Source organism: Ananas comosus, linkage group 2, assembly GCF_001540865.1.
Source record: "Ananas comosus cultivar F153 linkage group 2, ASM154086v1, whole genome shotgun sequence".
Classification (NCBI taxonomy): domain Eukaryota; kingdom Viridiplantae; phylum Streptophyta; class Magnoliopsida; order Poales; family Bromeliaceae; genus Ananas; species Ananas comosus.
Genome location: NC_033622.1, coordinates 2,362,622 through 2,389,385, shown reverse-complemented (window position 1 = coordinate 2,389,385; position 26,764 = coordinate 2,362,622). Strand labels below are relative to the sequence as shown.

General features: G+C 39.2%; 1 protein-coding gene and 3 long non-coding RNA genes across 9 annotated transcripts; 1 reads left to right on the top strand and 3 right to left on the bottom strand.

Moving 5' to 3' along the window:
* LOC109706923 lies at nucleotides 526-7,330 on the bottom strand. 3 transcript variants are annotated; one of them, XR_002215377.1, is made up of 4 exons: nucleotides 6,875-7,330; nucleotides 4,717-6,517; nucleotides 4,301-4,621; nucleotides 526-2,838 (listed from the first exon to the last, which is right to left on the bottom strand). It is a non-coding gene; the product is annotated as an uncharacterized LOC109706923 (long non-coding RNA). The 3 variants fall into 3 exon arrangements; XR_002215378.1 differs by having other exon boundaries at nucleotides 4,301-5,388; nucleotides 5,506-6,517; XR_002215376.1 differs by having other exon boundaries at nucleotides 4,301-6,517.
* LOC109706924 lies at nucleotides 8,061-9,733 on the bottom strand. Its single transcript, XR_002215379.1, has 2 exons — nucleotides 9,181-9,733; nucleotides 8,061-9,081 (listed from the first exon to the last, which is right to left on the bottom strand). It is a non-coding gene; the product is annotated as an uncharacterized LOC109706924 (long non-coding RNA).
* Nucleotides 17,300-19,071, top strand: LOC109706920 (multicystatin-like). Of its 2 annotated transcripts, none has more exons than XM_020227945.1 (4): nucleotides 17,300-17,566; nucleotides 17,662-17,784; nucleotides 17,887-18,080; nucleotides 18,703-19,071. In XM_020227945.1, exons 1-3 carry the CDS (start codon nucleotides 17,390-17,392, stop codon nucleotides 18,073-18,075), a joined length of 489 nt encoding a protein of 162 aa, XP_020083534.1. In that variant the 5' UTR covers nucleotides 17,300-17,389; the 3' UTR covers nucleotides 18,076-18,080; nucleotides 18,703-19,071. The 2 variants fall into 2 exon arrangements, with proteins under 2 accessions (XP_020083534.1, XP_020083533.1); XM_020227944.1 differs by having other exon boundaries at nucleotides 17,300-17,575.
* On the bottom strand, nucleotides 21,495-26,758 carry LOC109706921. 3 transcript variants are annotated; one of them, XR_002215373.1, is made up of 4 exons: nucleotides 24,597-26,758; nucleotides 23,644-23,803; nucleotides 21,936-23,500; nucleotides 21,495-21,805 (listed from the first exon to the last, which is right to left on the bottom strand). It is a non-coding gene; the product is annotated as an uncharacterized LOC109706921 (long non-coding RNA). The 3 variants fall into 3 exon arrangements; XR_002215372.1 differs by having other exon boundaries at nucleotides 21,936-23,803; nucleotides 24,597-26,045; nucleotides 26,149-26,758; XR_002215371.1 differs by having other exon boundaries at nucleotides 21,936-23,803.

Sequence of the window (26,764 nt, the reverse complement as noted above, 5' to 3'; positions counted from 1 at the left end):
AGTTACTAATTGAGCAACTGTTTTGATCACATGCCTTGCACATAATTTTATATAACAAATAGAAATATGATATTTGATCGAATCCAAAATTATTTGAAATAGATTATGACTATAAATGGTCATTAGGGCATGAGACAATCGGGGGGAGAGGTAGAGATGCCAACGGGTCGGATTCGGGGCGGATTTTCAAAAACCCGAACCCGAACCCGAACCCCACTCCAAACCCGAGACGCGAACCCGAACCCGACGGATTTTAAAAATCCATGTCCAAACCCGAACCCAACCGAAAATCCGAAGCCCGAACCCGAATCCGAACCCGAAAATTTGAACCCAAAACAATTATTTATTTTTTCAATATTTCAAAATATATTATGTTAAATCTAAATTTTTAAAATACAAATTCAAATATAACATCAAATTTATACATACATACATATATATATATATATATATATATATATAAAGTACAAAATAAATTCGGGTACAATCAAAATCCATATCCGAATCTATATCCATCGGGTTTCTATTTTTGATATCCATATCCAAATCCATATCCATTTAACATCGAATATATCCATTTTATTCGAGTTCGGATTTGGATAAAATTTCGGGTATCCATACCTATTGACATCCCTAAGGAGAGGGGGGAGAGGGGGAGAGAGACAGAGACTCTCAGGATTGGAATAGTTCTATATATAAGATATAGTAGGGCTAAACCTTTTAACCCCGCTATAGCATTTTGAGCAGTGACTAGGCCCAGAAGTTAAGAGGATTGAGCGAGCCTAAGGCTAGAGTAGTTCTTAGATGGATGACCCCTCTGGGAAGCGGGGCGTCACAGTTGGTATCGAAGCAAATCACCAACCATAAGTGTCAGGTGAGCCTTGGCTGAGCTAGAGTCATAAAACGAGCAAAAGCACAGCTCTCCTGGCCGTTGTGGGTGGAACGCGGCTCCCCACAAGGTTAGCTAAAGCTAGCAAGACGAGTCTCACATCGACGGTTCTTGTGAGTGTGTTTGAGCCTAACGAGGACGTCAGAGCCTAAAAAAGGGAAGGGGGTAACCGAGAGGAGAATGTGACACCCCTAGGATTTGGAAGTTCTATATATAAGGTATAAACGTCTAAACCTAGCTATAGCATTTTGAGCAGTGGCTAAGCCCAAGAAGTTAAGAGGGTTGAGCAAACATAGGGCTAGAGTAGTTCTAGAGTAGCTATAGCATTTTGGAAGTTCTATATATAAGGTATAAACATCTAAACCTAGCTATAGCATTTTGAGCAGTGGCTAAGCCCAAGAAGTTAAGAGGGTTGAGCAAACATAGGGCTAGAGTAATTCTAGAATGGGTGACCCTCCAAGGAACCGGGGCGTGACAGAGAGAGAGAGAGAAAGAGAGATGCATGCTTGGATATCCACATATGAATCAGCATACAAGCGTGCGACTGGCTCTCAAGGGGTGTAGAAGCACCAAGCTAACCAACCACTAGATTCAGATGCCACTCGAATTATCAAAACCCAATCAAGATCGTTGGTTTGACCTGACTATATTGCCTCTTAAATCTAGCATTTCAATAAGCTTTTGCACTCTACAGAGAGTCAAAAGGCAGGATAAAATAAGTTGAGGTGCCTTCCCAATTGGCAATCATCATAGCATACTTTAGCAAGTAAAATGAAGGAGAAACATTTCCTTACCATTGCACAAGACATTAAGGGTCTGTCCAATTGAAGCATACAGTCAGCATGAGGACATTTGGACAGTCAGCATGAGGACATATGGACAGTCAGCATGAGATATATTTTAGCTGAAAAGAAAGCAAGAAAGGGAGGCTCTGACCTGCTATTCGAACATATCAAGAGGCATCATGTAGTCTTATGCACCTTAAAGACAAAGGAACAAGGTTGCCTGCAAAACAGCGTATCTTCCAATTGAGTGCTGCCACACGTAGCATAGAGAGGAAAACTATTGCCTGCACCTGGTGCATCACAGGAGCCAGTTCCTAGAAAAACGCTGTCTTTTCACCCTCAGTGGTTTGTTATCTAAAATAAGGATAAATTACACTTTTGGTTCTCAAACTATGAGGCAGGTAACACTTTGGCCCTCAAACTATAGTTGCTACAATTTCTGTCTCGAACTTTCTTAACCGCTGCAATCAAATCTCACAGGCCAATTTAGTTGAGCGGATGGTGATGTCTCACATATGTAGCAGTAATGTGGCAGTATTGCTGTTGATGACATCACAAGAGACCCACCTAAAGCCTCAATTAGTTTGTTCTCAACCATTTCCCCCACTTTATTAAAAAGGCATCATATAATTCTTGCACCATTATAATATATGGTGGTAAAGGTTGCCTGCTAAATTAGCAGACCTTCCAATTTACCAAAGGAGAACTGATACTAAAAGAGCTGTTTACGTTGTACACTCGGCAAAGAAGAAACGGCTTGGACAAACCGTTGGCACCCAGGTTGGCAACCATCACCGCCACCTTTACACCCTGTTTAGAATCCTTTGAATCACTGATTTGAACGAAATTGCAAACAGGAACTCATTAATCCCTGGAAACATTTGCAGGTGTGGATTGAATTGATTTCCGATGGTTTCAAATGATTGCAGCAATTCTAGGCAGATCCACTGGTTTGTGGTCGGATCTACCATAATTTGCATTTTTGCTCCAAAAATGCCCTCACAGGATTGCAAATATACTCACTTATATAACAATTTGGTGCCAAACAGAGTATTACATTAGAAAAGGAGTAGATATATCTTCTTGTACATCCAAGACCTCACATGGAAAAATGGTTGCCTGTAGAAGAGTAGTGCCTTCCAAGAATTCCATGCCATGCGCCTACTGCTGAAATCCAAGGGTTAAAAAGTTAATCGCAAACTCTCTCTCTCTATATATACAGCCAAAACCAAAAATGAAGGCTTGGTCAAACCTGAAAAGCTAAGGTTTTTGGGTTTTCCCTTTCAGGAGGAGGTGGGGAGACGATAGTCTCCACCCACCACCACCACCACCACTATAGTAAAATTAACAATAACAGCAGCAATTAACAACAAGAAGAAGAAGAAGAAAAAATTAAGGCATCAAGAAGAGAAATGGAGATGTAATTAAAAAAAAAAGATAATAGTTGCTTCAGCTAGAATCTAGAAATATGAGAGGAATCAAGAAGATGGCGATCCAACACTATCAACATAGGAGGCATCCTCAAATGAAGCCGAAGCCTAAAGTATTATCACCATCCCTTATCAACATTAAAATGTTTTCTTTTTTTCTTTTGCTTTTTGTGGTGCAAGAGAAAGTAGACAGAGGGGCTTATACAAAGGAGGGAGCATGCCCTGTACTTCTTCTTGCCCCCAATTACGAATCACGCGCCAATCCTCTAGTGATTAAGTTACACTGTAAAGTGCTAATCAGAGATCTTGCCTGCAGTATATGGACCAAAGTGATGGCCGGGGACGAATTGCAAGAATATTTGAAAGATAAGGGACAAGTGCTCACGGAAAAGGTTCAAGGACTAAATCACAATATTGGGATAACCCTCAAATATATTGAGAAGGGCAAATAGTATGAAGATCCCCACAACCAAGGTTTTAAGTGCCCGTTAGCACGGGCCGTATCCACCGTGCCAACAAGATATCGGCACGATACAGACCCCATGCCGATGGCACAGCTCAAAAACCTCTATTCTTTAAATTAGTAAGTAATTTCCTCAATAGAGTTCAAAAGATGTGATAAAAAACATAATAAATAATTAGAATATTTTGTTGCTAAAGAAAATAAATATTTCATGCTATTATGTGTTGGCACACAAGAATTTTTTTGACCGGCACGCATCGGCACGGCTCGGCATGCACCGTGCTGTACCATGCCGACAAGTTTCCGGCACGACCCCATGCCACGGCACTTAAATCCTTGCCCACAACTATAGGCCATTTTGAAATAGACCCCCGAACAACTATCCAGTTGTCATCAACCAGCATAAAGCAGAGTTCCAGGAAGTTGATAAGGAAAATATGGAACAACCCATCCTAGATTCTACATGCAGCAAGAAAGCCAGAGAAAAAAAGAAAAGAAAAGAAAAGAAAAACAATGTACCACTAAATAGCAAAAAATGTAGTAGTAAAAGAAAATGGAGGCTCAGATATGCCATTTAATCATATCTTATGAGGGGTCCCGCAATCTTATGCACCTTGAAGACATAGCAGCATAATGTTGCCTGCAAGACCGCAGACCTTCCAATTTAAGTACTACTACAGGTAGCTAATGTTGGCCTTATAGCTGCTTAGAAAGGAAAGATTATTGTCTGCACCTGGTGAATCATGTCAGCCAAGACCACCCAAATGAACGAAGCAAAGGGCTGTCAAGGAGCGTAAAAGGACCAAGAAAACCAACAAAACAGATTCAAATCCCACCAGAATTGTCAAAACCCAACAAACATGTTTGGTTTGAGCTGACTGTATTCCCTCTGATATCCAGTATTTCGATCAGCTTCTTTACTCCGCCAAGAGTCAAAAGCAAGGATAAAAGAAGTTGAGGAGCATTCCCAGCTGGCAATCATCACAGCCTCCATTGACAACTAAAATGAAGGAGAAACACTTCTTTGACATAGCATGAAACATTAAGGGCGCATCTGATTGAAACATACAGTCAACATGAGGACATTCGTACAGTCAGCATGAGAAATACTGAGAGTTGAAAAGAGAGAAGAAGGAAAGAGGCTCCGACCTGCCATTCGATCAGCATTATGTTGCCATGCGCACCTTACAGACATATGATAGAACAAGGTTGCCTGCAACAGCAGACCTTCCAATTGAGTTCTGCTACAGGTATCCCGCAAAGTTGCCCTAATGAGCAGCTGAGATAGGAAAATTATTGCCTACACCAGGTGCATCGCAAGCCATTGAAAGCTTCTCTAGAAAAAAAGAAAAAAATCCGGTGCTTTCTTTTTGTTCTGGGTGCTTTGTAAGTTAAAATAAGGCTAAATTACACATTTGGTCCTCAAACAATAAGGCGGGTGACACTTTGGTCCTGAAACTTTAATTTGTTGTGACTTCCGATTTGTAGAAGTACTGTGATTGATAACATGGCAAGAGACCCATCAAAAGCTTCAAAGGTTGCCTGCTAAATTAGCAGACCATCCAATTTACTGAAGAACTGATATTAAAAGAGCCGTTTACACTGTACAATGGTAAAGAAGTAACGGCAAGGGCAAACTGTGGGCAACCAGATTGGCAATCATCGAAGCCTCATTCATTCCCTGTTTGGAATCCTCCAAATCACTGGTTTGGATGAAATTGCCAAGAAGAACTGGTTCATCCTTGGAGACATTAGCAGGTGTACTTCAAATTTATTTCCGATAAAGCAAATTCTCTGGTTTGTGGTCAGATTTGCCATAGTCTGCATTTTCCGCAACACAAATGCCCTCATGGAATTGCAAATATATTCAATTCTATAATGATTTGGCACCAAACAGAGTATTGCATGAGAAAAAGGAATAGATATCTCTTCTCGTACATAGAATAATGGTTGCCTGCAGAACAGCAGAGCCTTCCAAGATAACCATGCCATCCACCTTCTGCTGAAACTTTAGCCCTCATCTAGAATTGTTCCTGCTGGTTTTTTTTTTTTTTTTCAAACCCTCAAACACCAACAGTGTGTGTGCATATATATATATATAGAATAGAGCTTATGCTGCTTTGAGAAGTTACAACTTAAACTTTTGAGCCCTTGGATCCGTACTATAACCATCACTAACTAGTAAACCCTAGGGATCCAAGGGTCCAAAGTTCAAAGTATATGCTTCTAAAAGCGCACGCGCGCGCGCACACATATATATGTGTGGGCTCGGTCAACCCCAAGAAACGAAAGCTTCCCCTTTTACGAAGGGGCAGGGAGATGGTAGACTCCATCCAACCCCCACCACCACCACCACCACAATAATAATAATAATAATAATGACAACAACAACAACAACAACAACAACAACAACAATAGGGCATTAAGAAGGGAAGTAGGAGGAAATGATAGCTGCTTTAACGAGGATCAAGAAATAGGTGAGGTATCAAGAAGATAGGTGAGGTATCAAGAGGAAGATGAAGCCCCTACAAAGGTTATCATCCTCATCATCCTCATCATCATCATCATCATTATGAATGACCGTCGTCACTCCCACCAATGCATTTCCGGAGTAATGGCTGCAGCTCAGTAGCCTGCAGAAGAGCAAACCGTCCAGAACTGCCCTGCCATTACCACATTCCCTGTCTAACCTAAAAACACTTTTCTTAAGGAAAGGAAGAGAAAGAAAACGAGACAAATGACTTTCTTTTTTCTTTCTTTTTTTCTTTCCCTTCTTTTGGGGCGGAAGAGAGTAGGAGACAGAGGGGCTTACAGGAAGAAGGGAGCGGAGCATCCCTGCATTTCTGCTTGTCCCCAACGCAGGGTTCTCTCTTTCACATCACCTTAGCGATGTACCCGTCCATCCATCCGTCCGCCCATCCCTCATTGAAGGGCTCAGAGTATTTTGCCTCTGAATAAATGTACAACAAATAGGGGTGAAAATGGTTAGGATAAAATCCGATCGAATCCGACATCATCATATCCGAATTAGCCTACGAAATGGATACAGATATGGTTTCGTCAAAAATCCAACTGTATTCGACCGTGTCACCCCTATGAGATCCCCCAGCATTGCCGAAGTCCCATGTTCAGTTTATTTTTATAGAAAACCAGTTTGGGGATAAACTTGAAAGAAGTGAGATTTGAAGTTCAAATTTTGTGGAAATTTTGATTACCCACTAAGGAAGAAGGATACAAAAGAGCAATTCTTCGGCTCTGTAGAACTACAAAAAGTTACATCGTGATGCTCAACACTAATAATACGAACCTGGGTACAAACTCCAGCTTACAGCAGCAAAAATTGGTTGCCAGCATATAAGCAGGCCATCCAAGGTTCCTGCCAGGTAGGTCTAATACTCTGTTAAAAACTACACTTCCTGCTGGCCATATTTAAATACAAAGATATGCCAAACCCCCTCCAACTGTGGTGTAATTATCAACACTAAACTTCAAACATACATTGACATAAAGGAACATTTTTCTTCTTATCAACTAACCACCTTGTTGCAAGAGGCAATTTAGCAAACAGAAATTCTTTAAACAAGAGCAAGCTAGGGGTAAAAAATTGTTAGTTCTAAACAACGAAAAGGAGAGATTTAGATGCTGGGGCTCAGATCTGCCATTTTTACGAGCATTTGCAAACCTACACATACAAAGCAAAATGGATGCTTGCAGAACAAGCCTTCCGAAGGTTGCCGAGCTGTGCGGATCAAAGTTTAGTCAAATGTTGTAGGGATTTGGTGCATCCATACATGGCAATCATCACAGCCACCGCATAGAAAGAGGAAACAATGCATCTTTCAACAGCAGCACAGCTCATTTCTGGTGCAGAACAAAAGTGCGAATTTAGAGCCTCTATCAACACATGACCATCAACATATTTCGTTTATTTACCCAACAAATATGCCGCAATTGTTAACCACAGAGTCTAAGATGTCTACACAACAAACATGCGGACGGTTGTCTACAATCTGCCTTTCTTGAAATGTTCATAGTTCAGATAAGTTATGCATGTTTTCACCCCATTTTTATGAGCATTTGCGAACTACACATACAAACGCAAAATGGATGCTTGCTAAACAAGCCGTCCAAAAGTTGCCACACTGTGCAGATCAAAGTGTAGTCTAATGTTCAAGGGTTTTGATGCTTCCATAGGCAATCATCACAGCTGCCACATGGAAAGACATAAGAACGCAGCTTTAAACAGCAGCACAGACCATTTCTGGCACACAACCAAAGTGCAAATTTAGTCTCTCTTTCGACACACAACCCTCTTGTTCAACATTTCTTTCATTCACCCAACAAACATGTCGCAACTGTTTACCATAGAGTCAAAGATGTCTACAAGCGGACGGTTGTCTACAGTCCATCTTTCTCGAGCAGTTAGATAATTGTGACAGAGGATAAAGTACAAGAAAGCTTTTCATAATTTAACGATGACGATGCTTAGAAGGGAGGTGGCTCAGATCTGCCCTTTTCACCAGAATCTTCACAGAACTACACAAACAGCTGCATAATGGTTGCTCACAGAATTGCAAGCCTTCCAAAGATTGCCAAGCTACGTTTCAGTCAAATGCTTCAGTTCTGGTGCACTGTATCCAACACTTGTTGCTTCAAAATAGCAAACTGAGGATTAAAATCCCCTGTATAGATGCAAATATTGGTTGCCTGCATCGGAGCTAGCCGTTCAAGATAGCATGCCAAGCAGGAGCAAGTTTCCACGAGAAACTACATTTTGAGTTTTTTTTTTTTTTTTTTTTCTTTTTGTGTGTGTGTGTGTGTTTTTGGGGTGCGAGAGCAGGGGGATACTTCAAGAAGTGAACCCTAGAACCTATTGATCCATAATAGTGCCACCACCGACTTTTTGCTCTATATTTCAACCTAGAAAGTTGAGAGAGAGAGAGAAAAAGAGAGGCTAGAATACTTCTACAAGTACAGCTTACTTCCGTGTCATTTCCGATAATGGGGCATCCGGATAGACGATTAACACCGTCAAACATGATCTAGGATATTTCAACTTTCTAGGTTTCAAACTTCATCATTCTTGGATATCATTTGCTAAGTAGTCAAGTGGTCCAGAAATCAACAATTTTAATGTCTAATATACGATGTATTTGAAACCGCTTGATCGCTAGGCAAATGATGTCGTAAAGAAATGGCTTAAACTACAAACCACAAAATACGGCATGTAACTGCTAGGTTGCCTGCAAAAGTGCAGACCATCCGTTTCTACAGTTATTCATGAAAGGGGATTTTTTTTTTTTTTTTTTGTGTGTTTGCAAAAGTACAGTTTTTAGGGTTGGCCATACTACCTCTTATATCCAGTATTTCGATCAGCTTCCGCACTCCATTAAGAATCAAAAGCCAAGAAAAAATAAGTGGAGGTGCCTTCCCAACTGCCAATCATCACAACCTCCTTCGAAACGTAAAATAAAGGAGAGATGCTTCCTTAACATTGCATGAAGCATTAAGGGCCTGTCTGATTGAAGGATACAGTCAGCATGAGGACATCGACAGTCAGCATGAGAAATATTACCAGATGAAAATAAAGTAGAAGGACAGAGAAGCTCCGACCGGCCATTCGATCATATCAAGAGGCATCATATAGTCTTATGCACCTTGAAGACAACCGACAGAACAAGGTTGCCTGCAAAACAGCAGACCTTCCAATTGAGTGTAGTTATAGGTAGCCGAGATTGGAAAATTATTGCCTGCCCAGTCGTTTGTTATATAAAATAAGGCTAAATTACACTTTTGGTCCTCAAACCATAATAGCTGCAATTTCTAGCTCAAACTTTCTTGATTGTTGCAATCAAGTCTCATAGGCCAACTTACTTTCGGTAATGTCTCACTAATGCAACAGTAATGTGACAGTGTAGTGGTTGTTGACGCGGCAAGAGACTCATTGAAAGCTTTAATAAGTTAGTTCTCAATAATTTCAGCAAGTCTAAGCAAGACATCAAGGAAAAATAGTTGTCTGCAGAGAAGCAAGGCCTTCCAATATTACCATGCCATGCACCTACCGCTGAAAACTTTATGCCTCATGTGGTATGATTGCTGTTTTTTTCCCCCTTATATTCCCCACACACAAACTGTATATATACATATATGTATACATAGATAGATAGACAGAATTGAGCTCCTATGCTTTTAAAAGTGCCAAGTCATTGGTGCTTGTAGGTTTTCGGTCTTGGATGAAGATTTGTAGGTTAGGATAATAGTGGTCCCCGAGAGTTGAGCAGGTGGTTGGTGGAATAGCATAATCTTAGGGATGGAATTGGTCAAAGAGATAAATCTAACAATAGGAAACTTACAAGGACCAAGTGCTTGGTGCTTTTAAAAGCACCATAGCCTTCCAATATTATGAGATTTTTATTTTCAGCCGTTCATTTTTAGAGTACTCGTTTGCTAGGCAAATGATACCGAAAAATTATGAAATTTAGCTTCCAAATACTTTCAATAGTGTAGAAGTCTAACGGAGCCGATCGTCGATTTGGAAGCCACATCATTGAAAACAACTTGGTAGCACGGTGGCCTCCGTGCTACCAATAGTATACCAGCCTAGCTCTATATATATATATATATATATATAATAACTTATAGAGAGAGAGAGAGAGAGAGTCCAGCTACTATCCTATTAATAGGATTGGAGCTATTGTCCTATCAAGTCGTTTTGAATGATCGGAACTTCAAATTGATAATCGGCACCGTTGAAATTGATCTACACAATCAGAAATGTTTAGAAACCAAATTTTGTAATATTTAAAAATCATTATCATGTTCATCTTAAGAGTTAAAAAATGAACGGTCATAAATGAATAACCTTCTTAAAATAGAGGTTAGATTTTCTCAATTCATAATCAGAGTTATCAAACATTATCTAAATAGTATAAAAATTTTTTTATCAAAAATTCAAGTAATTTGGATTGCTCTACACCGTTAAACAAGCAAACGGCTCATATAGGCCGTCAAAAATTGTCGATTTTTCGACACTTTGATAGTTTGATCACCATGTAAATAATTTTTAAAATTTATTAAATTTAGTTTCTAGATATTTCAAGTACTCTAGATCAACTTCAACGGTTCCGATCATCGATTCGGAATCTCTATCATCAAGAACAATTTGATAGGACAAGTGCTACTATCCTATTAATAGGATAGTAGCCCTAGCCTATATATATGAAGGCTTGGTCAACTCCATACCACCACTATGACAATAACAACAACAATAATAATAATAACAATAACAACAAAATGGCATCAAGAAAAGAAATGGATAAGTACAAGAAAAACGATGATAGTTACTTCAGCCAGGATCAAAATATATGAGAGCTGTCAAGAAGATGATGATCCAATGCCGACGAAAATGGAGGCATCCTCACATGAAGTCGAAGCCCCTTTAAAGATGATGATGATAATCATCATCATTATAAATGATGGCCACATAATGATCGCCACCGCCGTCGTTGACGAACCAATTCTGGAATAATGGCTGCAGCTCAGTAGCCTACAAACAGCAGACCATCCAATGCTGCCCTGCCAATACCAGATTCTCTAAGGGGGTGATTGGTTTCTCAGTGTGGGAGTGAAGAGACAGAGGAGCTTACAGCAAGAAGGTAGCACGCCCAGTACTTACTGTTTTTCCCCAAACATAGGCTCTCTAGCTCGTAACGCCTCAAAGGCATACCCACACATCCGTCCTTGGAGGGCTCACAGTATTTTGCCTCCCTAAATAGCCCAAAAGGATGCAACGTTTTCGCCCAACATGCATTTTTTTAGTAGACATTAATAATTGAAACAATGTTCTAAGCCCCCCCCAAACTCTAACACTTTTGCAAACAGGTGCTAAAACTTCTACTTTTTAACAAATAAATCCCAAAACTTTATCAAATAATATAATAGGGCTCAAGTGAAGCTATTGATTGAGCAACCGTTTTGATCGCATGCCCTGCAACAATTTTGTATAACTTTAAAATGCAAAGAAACCCAATAAATATAGAAACTTGATGTCGATCAGATGCAAATTTACAAGAACCAGATTACAAAGGGGGGGGGAGAGAGATGTATGCATGCAATAATGCATAAACCCTAAACCCTTTACAATTTGAAGGAGTCTTTATGAAATTACAACCTTTAAGGAGGGTATTGAAGAAATTAACCCAAATATTTATATACCTAGCATCCAAATCTTTCTTATATTTAGTTCTTATCAAAATCCGAAAAATTAACAAGTTGCCACAGGTCTGAATACATATAGGATAGAAAATTTACCATCAACCAGCATGAAGTCGTGTTTCAACGGGTTGTAAGGAATATTTAAAACAACCCATCCTAGCTTCTATATGCAGTAAGAAAGCGAGAGGGAAAAAAAAAACGTGAACAACCAAATCTCAATAGCTAAAAAGGAAGTAGGAAAATAAAATGGAGGCTTAATCACCACATGAGGGATCTTGTAATCTCATGCACCTTAAAGACGTGACAGCATAGGCTTGCCTGCAAGGCATTCCAATTAAGTACTGCTAGAGGGGTGTATTGTTGGCCTCACGAGCTGCCCAGAAAGGAAAAATTATTGCCTGTACCTGGTGCATTATGTCAGCCAAAAACCACCCACTGAGATGCTGTCTATCCCACAAATGAACGAAGTGAAAGGCTTCCAAGGGTTGTAAAAGGACAAAGCAAGCCAACAAACCAGATTCAAATCCCACACGACTTGTCAAAACCCAACCAAGATCTTAGGTTTGAGTTGACTATATTGCCTCTTATATCCATTATCCTTATCAGCTTCTGTACTCCGCCGAGAAGCAAAAGCCGGGATAAAATAAGTTGAGGTGCATTCCCAACCGACAATCATCACAGCCTCCTTTGACAAGTAAAATGAAGGGAAAAAAAAAACTTAACATTGCATAAAACATTAAGGGCCTGTCTGATTGAAGCATACAGTCAGCATGAGGACACACGGACAGTCGACATGAGAAATATTAAAAGCTGAAAAGAAAGTAGAAGTAATGTTTCAAGCAAAAGGAAAGAGAGGGTCCAACATGCCATTTGATCATATCAACAAGCATCATGATAGTCTTATTCTTATGCACCTTGAAGACAAATGACAGAACAAGGTTGCCTGCAAAACAGCAGACCTTCCAATTGAGAGCTGCCACTGAGATGAGGAAAATTAGGGTAAATTGCACATTTTGCCCTCAAACTTTGAGACGCATGACAAGGACCAAACATTAATTTATTGTAATTTCTGAATCGAATTGTTGCAATCAAGTCCTATAATCTAATTTAGTTGACTAAATATTGATATGTCGGTAATGTGAAAGTGACGGTAGCAGTATGGTAATTGATGATGCGACAAAAAATAAAATGTCACATCACTATTACATCAATGATGCATCAATATTTAGTCATCTAAATTGGATTGCAGGACATGATTGCGACAATTCAAAAAGTTCAGGCTAGATTGTAACAGATTAAAGTTTGAGAACCAAAGTGTTACACATTGTTTGAGGACCAAACATGCAATTTAGCAAGAAAATTCTTACCTGCTCAGTGGTTTGTTAGATAAAATAAGGCTAAATTACACTTTTGGTCCTCAAACAATGAGGCAGGTAACACTTTAGTCCTCAAAATATAATTGTTGCAATTTCGACTCGAACTTTCTTGATTGTTGCTATCAAGTCTCACAAGCCAATTAAGTTGAGTGAACGGCAATATGTCGCTAATCAATATTATGGTTGATGACACAGCAAGAGACCCACCGAAAGCCTCAATTTGTTTGTTCACAACCATTTCCCCGGCCTTACTCAGAAAGCATCATAAAATCCATGCACCATAACAATGGATGCTAGCATAAGGTTGCCTGCTAAATTAGCAGACCATCCAATTTGCCGAAGAAGAAATGATATTAAAAGAGCTGTTTTCGCTGTATACACTGGGTAAAGAAGAAATGGCTTGGACAAAGCATTAGCACCCAGGTTGGCAACCATCACAGCCTCCTTTGCACCCAGTTTCGGATCCTCCAAATCACTGATTTGGATGAAATTGCAACCAAGAACATGTAAATCCTTGGAAACATTAGCAGGTGTGGTTTGAATTGATTTCCACCGGTTTGAAGTGATTTCAGCAAGTCTAAGCAAACCCAACGGTTTCCAGTCGGATCTACCATGATTTCCAATTTCCGCTCCAAAACACCCGCACAGAAAAATTGGTACGAAACACAGTATTGCAATACACCACAAGACATCGCATGGAAAAGTGGTTGCCTGCAGAAGAGCAGAGCCTTCCAAGATTACCATGACCATGCCAAGCACCAACTGCGAAATCCTAAATGCCTCATTTTGAGTCGACCACCCAACCTTCCAAAATTTTGATTTTACCACCGAACCTTCCAATTTGTTCGATTTGAGTCAGTCAACGATAATCGGACTTCAAAATTTAAACTAATTGCTTACTTTAATTAATTCATAGTTGCTTACTAATCGGCTTAAATCAAATAAATTGAAAGAACGGGTAGTAAAATCCAAACTTTTAACTGTTAGGTAGTCAGATCGAAAAGGATGATAGTTGCGGAAAGTTTTATACATCTTTACCCCGAAAGGCGAAGTTTTGTGGGTTTTCCTGAAACCTTTCAGGATAGGGCGGGGAGACGGTAGGCTCCACCCACCCCCACCACCACCACCACCAACACCAACACCAACACGAACACAGTAACAGTAACAACAACAAGGAGGAGGAAGAGGAGGCATCAAGAAGAGAAATGGAGAAGTAGAATAAAAAGAAAAAGAAAAAATGATGATAGTTACTTCAGAGAGGATCAAGAAACATGAGAGGTATCAAGAAGACGACGATCCGATGCCATTGACATCGGAGGATGCATCTTCGGATGAAGCCCAAACCCCATTAAAGATCATCATCGTCACCGTCATCATCATCATCATCATTAGGAATGACCGTCGTCGTCCTCGTCGCCGTCGCTGCAGCAGCATCGCGTCTGGATTAATGGCTGCAGCTTGGTAGCCCGCGGAAGAAGAGCAGACCATCCAGCGCGATGCCCCGCCATTGCCAGATTCTGTAATGCGATGTTTGGTTTCCGGGAAAGGATCAAAGGAGAGAGAAATGTGTTTTCTCCCTCCATTTTTTTTTTTTCCCCTCTCTTTGGTGATGTGGGAGTTCGTCATAGCAAGAAAAGGAGCACGCCTTGTACATCCCGAAGACACGAAAGAGTCTAGAAAACGCCAACTCCTCCTTCACTTATAAGACGAAAATTTCAATTACTGATGGCCTCCTCCACTTATTATAAGACGAAAATTTTTAGGTTAATTACATACAGGTTACCAAAATATAGTAAATTATTTTTATATTTGGTTTAGATTTGTAGTTATCTAATTTAGAGTTAAATTCTAATTTATTTAAAATTAGATATAATTTAAATTTAATTTGACATATATATTTTATAAATTATAATTAGGAATGTAATTCTAATCTAATTAGAATTAGACTCTAATTATAATATATATATATATATATATATATATAATGATGCCGCGACCAAAATTAGATGCCATGTGCTAATTATTCCGAGCTGCCGGGCTCTAATTAAGAAATCCATGTCGATCGTGTGGTCCGTACAGTCAGGAGCTGCCGCTAATTATAAGCCATACTCTAATTAAGCCAATCTATCCACGTTTCGTACGGTCAAGGATCCGTGGCTACTTTAATTTAGCCATACGTCGTACGGGTGAGAGAGAAGCCAATTTTGGAGTTGCTTGTTGCGGCGTTTCGATCTAATTAAGCTTTGATTATTTTTTGAGAGATCTTCTTTGTATTCCGCTTTTTTCGACATTAATAAAGTATTTGCTCCGTCTTCTTTCGTGGACGTAGGCCGTTGGCCGAACCACGTAAATATCGGCGTACTCTTTTCTTATCTTTTCTTTTTCTGTATTAAATTATTTTCTGGATCTATTTTTCGTCGTTCCGATTATAAAAAACAAATATATTTTTATAAAATTTAAATTTTATAAATTATTTTTGTAAAAGCTAGAGGGTTGATAAGTTGAATACCATGAATCATTCATCGCATTCAAACACGGTAAATGATATATTTTTCTTAGACACGGTAAACCATTCATCGTGTTCAATTACGGTGAATGGTCCATTCACTATGTTCCGTCCTTATATTTTTTGTATTTTCTTTTTTTAATATTTATATTTTTTTCGTAATACATAGAGTTTAGATATGATGTGGATGAGAGGTAGAAAAGAGATAAGAGTTGGGAAAAAAGAGTTTAGAGGAGAAGAGAGTTTGGGGAAGAAGCAGATTCAATATTTCATTTTATTGATACCCTATTTACGTTATACTTTGGTATTTATAGTACTTGGTAATTTGGACTAAACTGAAAACGCACCTAGTCTATGAGGGCTAAACAGCAAAAGTGACAAATTGAGGAAAAACTCGTGTGGGCTGCCATCTCATAATAGTTGGGCCCTTTCCCGGGCTTTCTGATCTCTTCTGCTGGTTGTCGGGCAAACGGACTCGGGTCCGAACTTCTCCGCACTACCCGCAACCCTGCAGGTCTTGGGTTCGCCATTTCGCCCCGATCCGAGCTCCGGTTCGCCCGACCCATGCATAACGGTAAGTGGGCGTCGGTTCCTACATTCTCCGCATCACCCGCAACCCGGCGGGGCTTGGGTCCGCGTTTTACGCCCGATCCGGTAATCCGACCGCCCGATCCGCCTACTACTTCCGCCCGATCTCTTCGCCTCTCCACCCTGCTGCTGTTGCCCTTATTTCTGGTCTTACGATTGTAAAGTTAACATTTTTATTTCCTTCCCCTGCTAACTATTAAACTATTTATTCTTCAAGGCATTACAATTGTCTTCACCTGACAAAGGTATACATCTCGTTCGTTACCATATTCCGTACACACGTGTTAGAATGTGCTTTCTTTTTTTTTTTTTTTTTTTTCATGTGCGATTTTGATATGTGTTTGGCTCTCTGATTAATTTAGGATTGTAATAAATGATTAGAATGCCGTTTGTTTGTGACGTTTGATATGCATTTGATTATTCTGATTATGATGGATTATTAGTAGACTTATATCATATTATAATTGTAAAAATATTCCTTCAAAAAAATTATTTACGAAATTTGGCCTGATGATACGGTTCTACCGTATCGGTAAGGATAAACGATTACTTTGAGAGAATCGAACCTCCTAGAGAAAGATATTAGAGAGATAAAGATTGATAAGGGGGAAGAGAACGGGAGGGGAGATAGAACAAGATTCTACCGTATCGACGGAGATAAACAATCACTTTGAGGGAATCGAACCTCCTGAAGAGAGAGATATTAGAGAGATAAAGATAGATAAGGGGGAAGAGAACAAGAGGGAAGATAGAACAACACGGCCAATTTCTTCTTATTCTCCAAATCATAAAAAATACACATTTATATAACCTAACCCTAATTACACTTTATTGGAAACAACTGAAATATTTTAAAATAATAATATATTATTTTGTAATTAGAAAATCCTAATCTAGGAATGTATCACCTGAATTATGCCCTGTTTGGTCTCTATTTCGTATGCATCGGCTAAATTCTTCTTTTATTTGAGCCAATTTAAGATTTTTTTTTTTTAAATTGTCGTTAGTTTTGATTGAAATTTGTTTAAATTTTTTATGATAGATATATTTCATTTTGTGATACAGGCAGAATTCCAAGAACCTGATACCTGAAGGGCCGCTGCAGAAGAAGTTGAAACTGCAGGAAGAAAGCGAAGAGATGAGGGAAGAGGGCAAGGAGGAAGATACCCAAAGTGAAATAGAGGAAGAGAAAGGGAACGAGAAGGATCAAAGGGTTTATGAGCATACTTCAGAGGAAGATGAGGTTTACGTTTGGCCGAATGGTAATCGCAGTAGGACTCACGAAGAATGGGCTAGATATTACAAACAAATCAAGGAAAGCGAGGTGTTTAATAATTATTATCTTCTTTTTGAGAGTTAAAGCTTCACAACTTTTTTTTTTCACTAATTGTTAATACATGTCTTTTACAGGGATTCGATGTTGATCCATTTCCAGGCACCTGTGAGTTTGGCCTTACGGCGATCACGGATTTTGATGATGAAATTCTTATCAGATGTACTAAATTGGCAATCGAACATTTTAATAAGGAAAATGTATGTTCATGTTGCCTTGTGTATGTCTTTTCCTTCTTTTTTTTTTCTTTGTTTCTTTTTTTTTTTGATAAAATTGATTTCATGATGTTTTTCATAATGTAGGATATGAGTTATGTGTTTGTAAAAATAGAGAAGGCAACGTGTAGTGTCGCAGCAGGACTTTGGTACTATGTTACCTTCCAAGCAGTTGACGGTGAAGCTGAGCCGAAAATCTTCCAGGCGAAGGTGTTTTATGGGGTGCAACGTAACATTAGAGTTGCTCTTTGTAGACTCAAGCCCACTGCGAGTTAGTAGAGGTACATTTTTATTTATTTGTTTGTATAGTTAGGTTATAGTTTGTGTATATAGTATTTAAATTAATCAGAGCATTTGTTATTTAATTCGATATTTGTAACGATGTGACATGCGATATGTTGTAGAAAGGGAGAATGAGGTTTCCTATGCTAAAATTATTTATTCTGTTCGTCTTGTATTTCTACTTCCAATGCTTAGTTACATCAATGTTCAACTTTGTTTTATGTTAAGTTTCTATTTTTTCCTCATTGTGTTAATTTTTTTTTATGAAAAAAATTTCAGCTACCACAATTAGCTAGCTATATATTTGTCCAAATTGGTAATTTCTTGGACTTGTAAAATTAGGAATTTGGATGAGGCTTTTGAATTGTTAGGAGGACTATATCTTTTACTGATTCTCACAAGATTCAGAAAGAGATGCTAATTATTTCCTGCAAATCAATTGTTGCATAATAGTTTCTGATGCTTCCTGATAGTATTCGTAATAAAGTGTTGGATAACATGCTCTATGTTATCTTTATATGATTATGCTAATCAATGAAATATAATTAGCAATACTTGTTTGTTTAAATTTTCTGTCTTTTTGCAATAACATAACTAGATGTTTCCTTATTTGCTTTGCAGGCGGAATGTCATGCTCTACACCAGGCCTTCCCCATTCAGGTGCTGTTTGGTCGTGAATAATGGTGGTAAATTTTTTTTTTTTTTCGATTGCTGGTTTTTCTTTATTTTAAGTTCTTAGTTATTGGTGTTAGTACTTTGGAGGCTTTAACAAGTTATATTGTGTCATTTTATCTTATTATCTTTGCTTTAACAAATAAAAGATGCTACTTTTCCTAAATATGGGAGTTTGTCGGTGCTCTCGTGAAGAGTCAAATTTATCTACTTGTAGGGTTCGGTGTGAGATACAAAACTTTGCAGTGTAAAACACATAGCTTAGGCAAATATGTTGCCCTTATATTCTAAGTGGTATTGGCTTATGCTAATTTCTTATTGGTATTTGTCTGGAAGGCAGTTGAAATATAACAATATGTTGTGTTTGCTTGTTGGCCTTTATATTTGTGAGAAATAAATCCTACTTAGTTCTTTGGAGACAGACAAGTCAATGAAATTTTATTTCAATTTGCTGCCATAGAAAGAGCCGAGGGCTTTTCCTGTTTCGAATGCTGTTGTTTGCTTCTTGCGATAGAGAAAATGGTCATGCTAAACAAACAGTTGGAATTGCTATTCCGATCCGTACGTGAAGGTTTATTTCTCGTAGATGGAGTTGCTTTTGGTTCAGTTTAATTTCAAGGTACATGGTTTGCGAATTCTAGAATCTCAAGGTGTCATTTATATTTTTGTTCTTCTCCTGGTTGCTGCTTTACCATTGATGCTTTGCCGCTAATAGAATGGCGTTCGGAACCGAATGCAAAGTTTGAGGTAATCTCACAATTTTGTGACTTACAGTGTTAATCTTTGTTGATTTTTGGCAATTGAAAGAGGTATTGGGGCCAAACGGTACTGCAGTTTTGTATTTGACAAAAATAGGCTCTAGCTGTTGCAAGAAACAAGAGATCTCATGTCTGAATTGTACTTTGAATTAGAAAGAATAAGTTGGTAGATTTACTTGCCCTCCAAATTTTCAGTTAAGCAGATTTAGTTGGCCTACCAAAGTAATGTCTCTCTGTGCCATCTTTTTATAGATGCACTTTCCAACTGAGATCTCTACCACACAACTGAAAATTAATGTGGAGCAAACATGTTCGCCTTCACAATAAAATGGTCCAAGTTGTGGAAATTGAAATGCGCATGGTCTAAATTCTAAGAAATTAGTTAGTTCCGAGTTGTTAAGTGAGGAATTCAGACATATTAACCTTATTACCTTAGGAAAACTGTTTTTACACGCCATATTCTGAGTTCCAAATTGTATCATCTGGACATAGTATTTAGATCAGCTTTAGAGGAGTTTAGTTGATACAAAATCGCTCGCTGTTTGTTTTGTGCTTTGCCAATCTTATCGCCCATTTCCTAACTACTGCAGCTAATTATTTGAAGGCGATGTTTGACAATCCATTCTAATCCACCAGATTTATCAGCTTTGGGTTCTTTAAATTGGGAATGATGGATTACTAAATCGTTTGATTCAGTTATGGCTTTCAGATTAAGCATGTGTTTATGCAAAGAAATCTATGACATCGACAATTGGCAGATCATTAAACTAGATATTTTGATGGCATGCTAAGTTGTCTGCTCTTAAAGAGTTGAATTCTAGGCAAATCTGAAGAGTAATATAGAGAGTTCAAGTTATAAAAGTTGTTCTTGGGTTACGGTCTGTAGTAGAGTAGCTGGTCTTGTAAAACTAGTGAAGTTACTGGCACGTTGCGGCAAAGTCGGCTCTGTAGAGACAAATAAATAAGAAAAAAGCTGAAGGCAAAAAGGACAGTAAGAACATAAAAAGAATTTAAAGAAACTAAAGAATTAGAAAAAAGTAAAAGTTGAAGAAGCAGCAGCAGCAGCAACAGGAGAATAAAAACAGAAACATAAGAATAATAAATATATTTATAGTGGCAGTAAAAATATAACAAAATAAAAAAAAAAGAAGCTAAAGAAGAACCAGCTAGAACAACAATAATAACGAAGTTATTAGAAGGAAAAAGACGAAACAAAAAAATAACAACAGCAAAAGAAGAAAAATGATTATATTAATAGAGCAAAAGAAGAAAATTGATTATATTAATAGAGCAAAAGATACATTTGCTGCCTCATCATTTTACGAAAAGAAGAGAGAAAGAGGAGAGAGAAAGTAGGCAAACTCCACGAAAAAAGAGAGAGAGAAAGTAGGCAAACTCCACGATCTGCCGATTTCTTGTTCCCTCGACAGGATGTGACGGCGACGAGCCAGAAATTGTTTGGCACATTAAATGCATAAATATATCTTACACACCAAATTTTTAAAACTCTATTATAAAAATTAAAACAGTATAAATTTTTTAAATAGACTTTTTATATAGTGTAGAGTGCATTTGTCGAATTACATTTTAATCTTGTGATTTTTATTTTTTAAAAAATAAGTTTAGTATATGCAATGCACCGATAGATAGATCGGTTGCTGGTAATTGAAAAGAAGAAGATAGAACAGTGAAAGAGAAATATTTTATAAATTGGATAAAAAAACTAAATTTATCTATTGCATTTTCTAAATTTTCAGATAAAAGTTCAAATTTTGTAATTTTTCACGTATAGCTTTTCTATATAATTTAAATCATATATATTTAATAAAACTTTTATTTTATTTTATAATATTTATTACTTAAAAATAGATTGTGCAGTAAAAGATGAGAAAGAAATTGATGAAAGAAAGAGAGAGAGGGAGATGAGAATTGAGTTGAAAAAAATAAAAATGAGAGAGAAAGGGAGGAAGAGAAAAATCAGGCTTAAATCAACCCTCACCCTGAATGCCCCACAAACTCCATGTTTTCATTATATGTAGTGTAACAGATGACATTGATGTTTTAGCCGCTTAGCAACCATCAGTAAAATTGAGTGCTTAATTGCCGTTGCATCTGTTTTCTGTTCTTGTTAAGCTTTGGGTTGTACCCTCGCACTGCATGCTGCTACCTGAATTAAACATTTCCACAGTGCGTGTGAGATACATGTATGAAGACCCCTCAACTACAGACCATCTTGAAATAGGCCAAAGCCACCGAAAAGTAGAGGGAATAGGAATTGATGATCTAGCTTCTCCCTGCAGAAGCAAATACAGAGAAGAAGAAATACTAGAATAGATCTTAATAGCTGAAAAGAAACAAAGAAGAAAAGGGAGGCTCAGATCTGCCATTCAATCATATCATGAGGCATCATGTAGTCTTACGCACCTTAAAGACAAATGAGTTTGTCAGGTTGCCTGCAAGAATGCAGACCTTCCAATTGAGCATTCAAACCCCAAAACGCAGAAGATAGGAGAAATTACGGCCTGCCGTAACAACCTGAAGAATAAAGGAGTAGAGTAGTTAAAAGGAGTAGTAAAAGTGGTAGCTTTACTAGTTATGCGAGGAATAAGGGCAACAGCAGGGTAGAGAGGAGCGAGCTCGGCGGTGCGATCCAGCGAGAGGCTGTGCGGGTGGAACTCCGGCAGGGCGACGGGGCTAGGGCATCGTCGGAGCTGAGGGGGCGGTGGGTAGTGCGGAGAAGGCAAACTGAGACCCGGTTGTCCGTTTACGAGTGGATTGGGCGGCCCCAAATCCCGGATCGGGGGAAAAGGCGGACCCAAGATCCGCCGGGCGATGGATAGTGCGGAGAAGGGGCGAATTGCGACCTGTTTGCCCGACTACCAGGCAGTTTGGACCAAACAACCCCAATTGAGGCCCAATTGCCCGCTGAATTGCAGCCCACCGACCATACCTCTATTTACCACTTTTGCACTATAGCCCTCTTAACATAGTTGTTTTTACATTCCAATATGAGTTAGTAGATAGTATATATACCAAATTAGCGCGGTAAACAGATTATGAATGAAATGAATTGATATTTTCTTCTCCCCAAACTTCCTCTTCTTCTCTACTACCCCCAATTCTCCTCTTCTCTTATCTACTTCTAATTCCCATCCTCATCTCTCTGTGTATCTCTAACTCTATCTCTATCTCTCTTCTCTTACCCCTTTTTCCCTGCATTAATTATCTCGGAATTGCTGCCGGAAACCACCATCATCCCTGTCGCCGTCGACGCCTCAGCAAGCTCTCGTCATTGGCGGGTTGCGACGAGTCCGGGGCATTACACCTGCACCCGGTGCACAAGATCAGACATGCACCACCAGCTGCAATGTCATCCATCCCACGAATTAATGAAGCATGGCTCAGATTAGAGGAATTAATGAAGCATGGCTCAGATTAGAGGTGTCAATGGACCGAGCTAACCGACCAACTTGATGTAAACCCATATGAAGAATGCACAATCAAAATCAAAAAGCTTGATTTTTAGCCATTCATCAACCCTGAGGCACAAAATTTCATGGGTATCCATCTCAGAAGGCCGCAGAGAGAAGCTTTACTCCACACAAAAGTGGTTATTCCGCATATCTTGAAGATGATCAACAGAAACTTCCACAAATGCCGAAACACATCAAGGAACAGGAATTGCGAAATAGAAGTAAATGATGAAGGACATCCTTTACAGGAACTTGGATCAAGAGAATAAGCGAGTGCCAAGAAGATAACGATGATGATACCCTAATCAGAGAAGAGGATCATATGAACCCACATACATCCAATCCTTATCACTACCACCACCTCCTCCACCCCAGCCATGACCGGATAAATGGCTGCAAGCTAGGTTGCCTGCAGAAGGGCAGACCATCCAGAGCTGCCTCCAATTACTGATCACGCGCCTGCCAATCCTCGCTAGTAATTAAATTACAATGCAGAGTTCTAATGAGAGATTTTCCCTGCAACGTATGAACCAAAGAGATGGGAGGGATGAAATTCCAAGAATATAAGAAAGATGAGAGAGAGGAGTGCTATGGAAAAGGTTCAAGGACTAAGTCACAATATTGGAATAGCATCGGGATACGACAGGGACTATCAATACCTTTTCACCATCAGATATATTGAGAGGTTAAATAGGATGAAGATCCCCTCAACTATAGACCATTTTCGAAATAGACCCCCCAAACTTCTATCCAGTCATCATCTACCAGCACGAGGAAGGGTTTCAGGGGGTTGATAATGAATGTTTGAAACAACCCATCCTAGATTGTACATGCAGTAAGAAAGCCAGAGGATGAAAAATTAAAGATAAAATCAGGCCTTGGGGGTTGATAATGAATGTTTGAAACAACCATGTTCCAAGATTACAATGCCATGCACCTTCTGCTGAAACTTAAGGCCCCATCTAGAATTGTTCTTGCTGTTTTTTTGTTTTTTTTTTTTTCCAACCCTCAAACACGAACAGTGTGTGTGTGTGTAGTTGAGCTATGCTGCATTTAGAAGTTACAAATTCCAACTTCTGGGCCCTTGGATCCATACCAATACCATCAACAAGAAGTAAACCTGAGGGATCCAAGGGTCCAAAAGTTGGAAGTATATGCTTCTAGAAGTATAGTAGTCACACACACACACACACACACACACACAGGGCTCGGTCAACCCCGAGACACGAAAGCTTCCCCTTTTACGAAGGGGCAGGGAGATGGTAGACTCCACCCACCCCCACCACCACCACAGTTATAAAAATGACAATAATAATAATAATAATAATAATGACAACAACAACAACAACAACAACAACAACAACAACAACAAGGCATCAAGGAAGTAGGAGGAAATGATAGCCGCCAATGCATTTTCGGAGTAATGGCTGCAGTTCAGTAGCCTGCAGAAGAGCAGACCGTCCAGAACTGCCCCGCCATTACCAGATTCCCTGTCTAACCTAAAAACACTTTCCCTGACGAGAGGAAGAGACAGGAAACGAGACAAATGACTTTCTTTCTTTCTTTTTTTTCATTTTTGGGGTGGAAGAGAGTAGGAGACGGAGGGGCTTACAGGAAGAAAGGAGCACCCCTGCATTTCCGCTTGTTCCCAATGCTGGTTTCTCTCTTTCGTATCGCTTTAGCGATGTACCCGTCCATCCACCTGTCCATCCATCCCTCATTGGAGGGTTCAGAGTATTTTGGCTCCGAATAAATGTACCACAAGTAGAGGTGAAAGTGGTTAGGATAAAATCCAATCGAATCCGACACCATCGTATCCGAATTAGCATACCAAAAAATGAAAAAAACATGGATACGGGTATGGTTTCGTCAAAAATCCCACCGTATTTGACCATGTCACTCCCATGAGATCCCCCAACATTGCCAAAGTCCCATGTTCAGTTTATTTTTACAGAAAACCGCTTTGAGGATAAACTTAAAAGAAGTGAGATTTGAAGTTCACATTTAGTGGAGATTTCAATTACTCACCGAGGAGGAATGCAAAAGAGCAATTCTTCGGCTCGGTACGACTACAAAAGTTACAACGCAATGCTCAACACTAATAATACGAACCTGGGTATAAACTCCAGCTCACAGCAGCAAAAATTGGTTGCCAGCATATAAGCAGGCCATCCAATGTTGCTGCCGGGCAGGTCTACTGCTCTGTTAAAAACTACACTTCCTGCAGGCCATATTTAAAGACAAAAAAATGCCAAACCCCTCGAACTGTGGTGTAATTATCACCACTAAACTTCAAAAACATATATTGACATAAAGGAACAATTTTCCTCATATCACCTAACCCGCTTGCTGCAAGAGGTGATTTAGCAAACATAAATTCTTTAAACAAGAACAGGCTAGGGGTAAAAAAAAATTGTTAGGTCTAAACAACGAAAAGGAGATATTTAGACACTGGCTCAGATCTGCAATTTTTATGATCATTTGCAAACCTACACATATAAAGCAAAATGGGTGCTCGCAGAACAAGCCTTTAAAAGGTTGCCGAGCTGTGCAGATCAAAGTTCAGTCAAATATTGTAGTGATTTGGTGCATCCATACATGACAATCATCACAGCCACCACGTAGATTAACAATGCATCTTTCAACAGCAGCCCAACCCATTTCTGGTGCGGAACAAAAGTACAAATTTAGAGCCTCTTGCGACACACGACCATCTTATTCAACACATTTCTTTTATTTACCCAACAAAGATGTCGCAATTGTTAACCATAGAGTCTAAGGTGTCTACGAGTAGATAGTTGTCTACAATCTGTGTTTCTCAAAATAGTCCATAGTTCAGATAAGTTCTGTACGTTTTTACCCCATTTTTATGAGCATTTGCGAACTACACATACAAACGCAAATGGATGCTTGCTGAACAAGCCGTACGAGAGTTGCCAAGCTGTGCAGATCAAAGTAGTCTAATGTTGAAGGGTTGTGGTTCTTCCATACTTGGTAATCATCACACCCACCACATGGAAAGACATAAGAATGCACCTTCAAACAGCACCACAGATCATTTCTGACGCACAGCAAAAGTGCAAATAAGAGTCTCCTTCGACACATGGCAATCTTGTTCAACATATTTCTTTCATTTACCCAACAAACATGTCGCATTTGTTTACCATAGAGTCAAAGATGTCTACAAGCGGATGGTTGTCTACAGTCCATCTTTCTCGAGCAGTTAGATAATTGTGACAGAAGATAAAGTGCAAGCAATCTTTTCATAGTTTAGGGATGATGATGTTGAGAAGGGAGGTGGCTCAGATCTGGCCTTTTCACCAGAATCTTCACAGAACTACACAAGCAGCTGCATAATGGTTGCTCACAGAATTGCAAGCCTTCCAAAGTTTGCCAAGCTACGTTTCAGTCAAATTCTTCAGTTCTGGTGCATCCAGGCAGTCATCATAGCCATTCCTCAAAGATCGTGTACATTCAGATAAGGTACATCCGACACTTGTTGCTTCAAAATGGCAAACTGAGGATTAAAATCCCCTGCATGGATGCAAATATTGGTTGCCTGCATCTAAGCCAGCCTTTCAAGATAAGCACGCCGAGCAGGAGCAAGTTTCCACGAGAAACTGCATTTTGAGTTTTTTTTTTTTTTTTTTAAGGTTGGAGAGGGTGGGTGGGGCCGTGGGGGTAATACTTCAAGAAATTAATCCTAGACCCTACTGATCCACAATAGGCCAGTGCCACCACCAACTTTTTTCTCTATATTTCAACCTAGAAAGTTGAGAG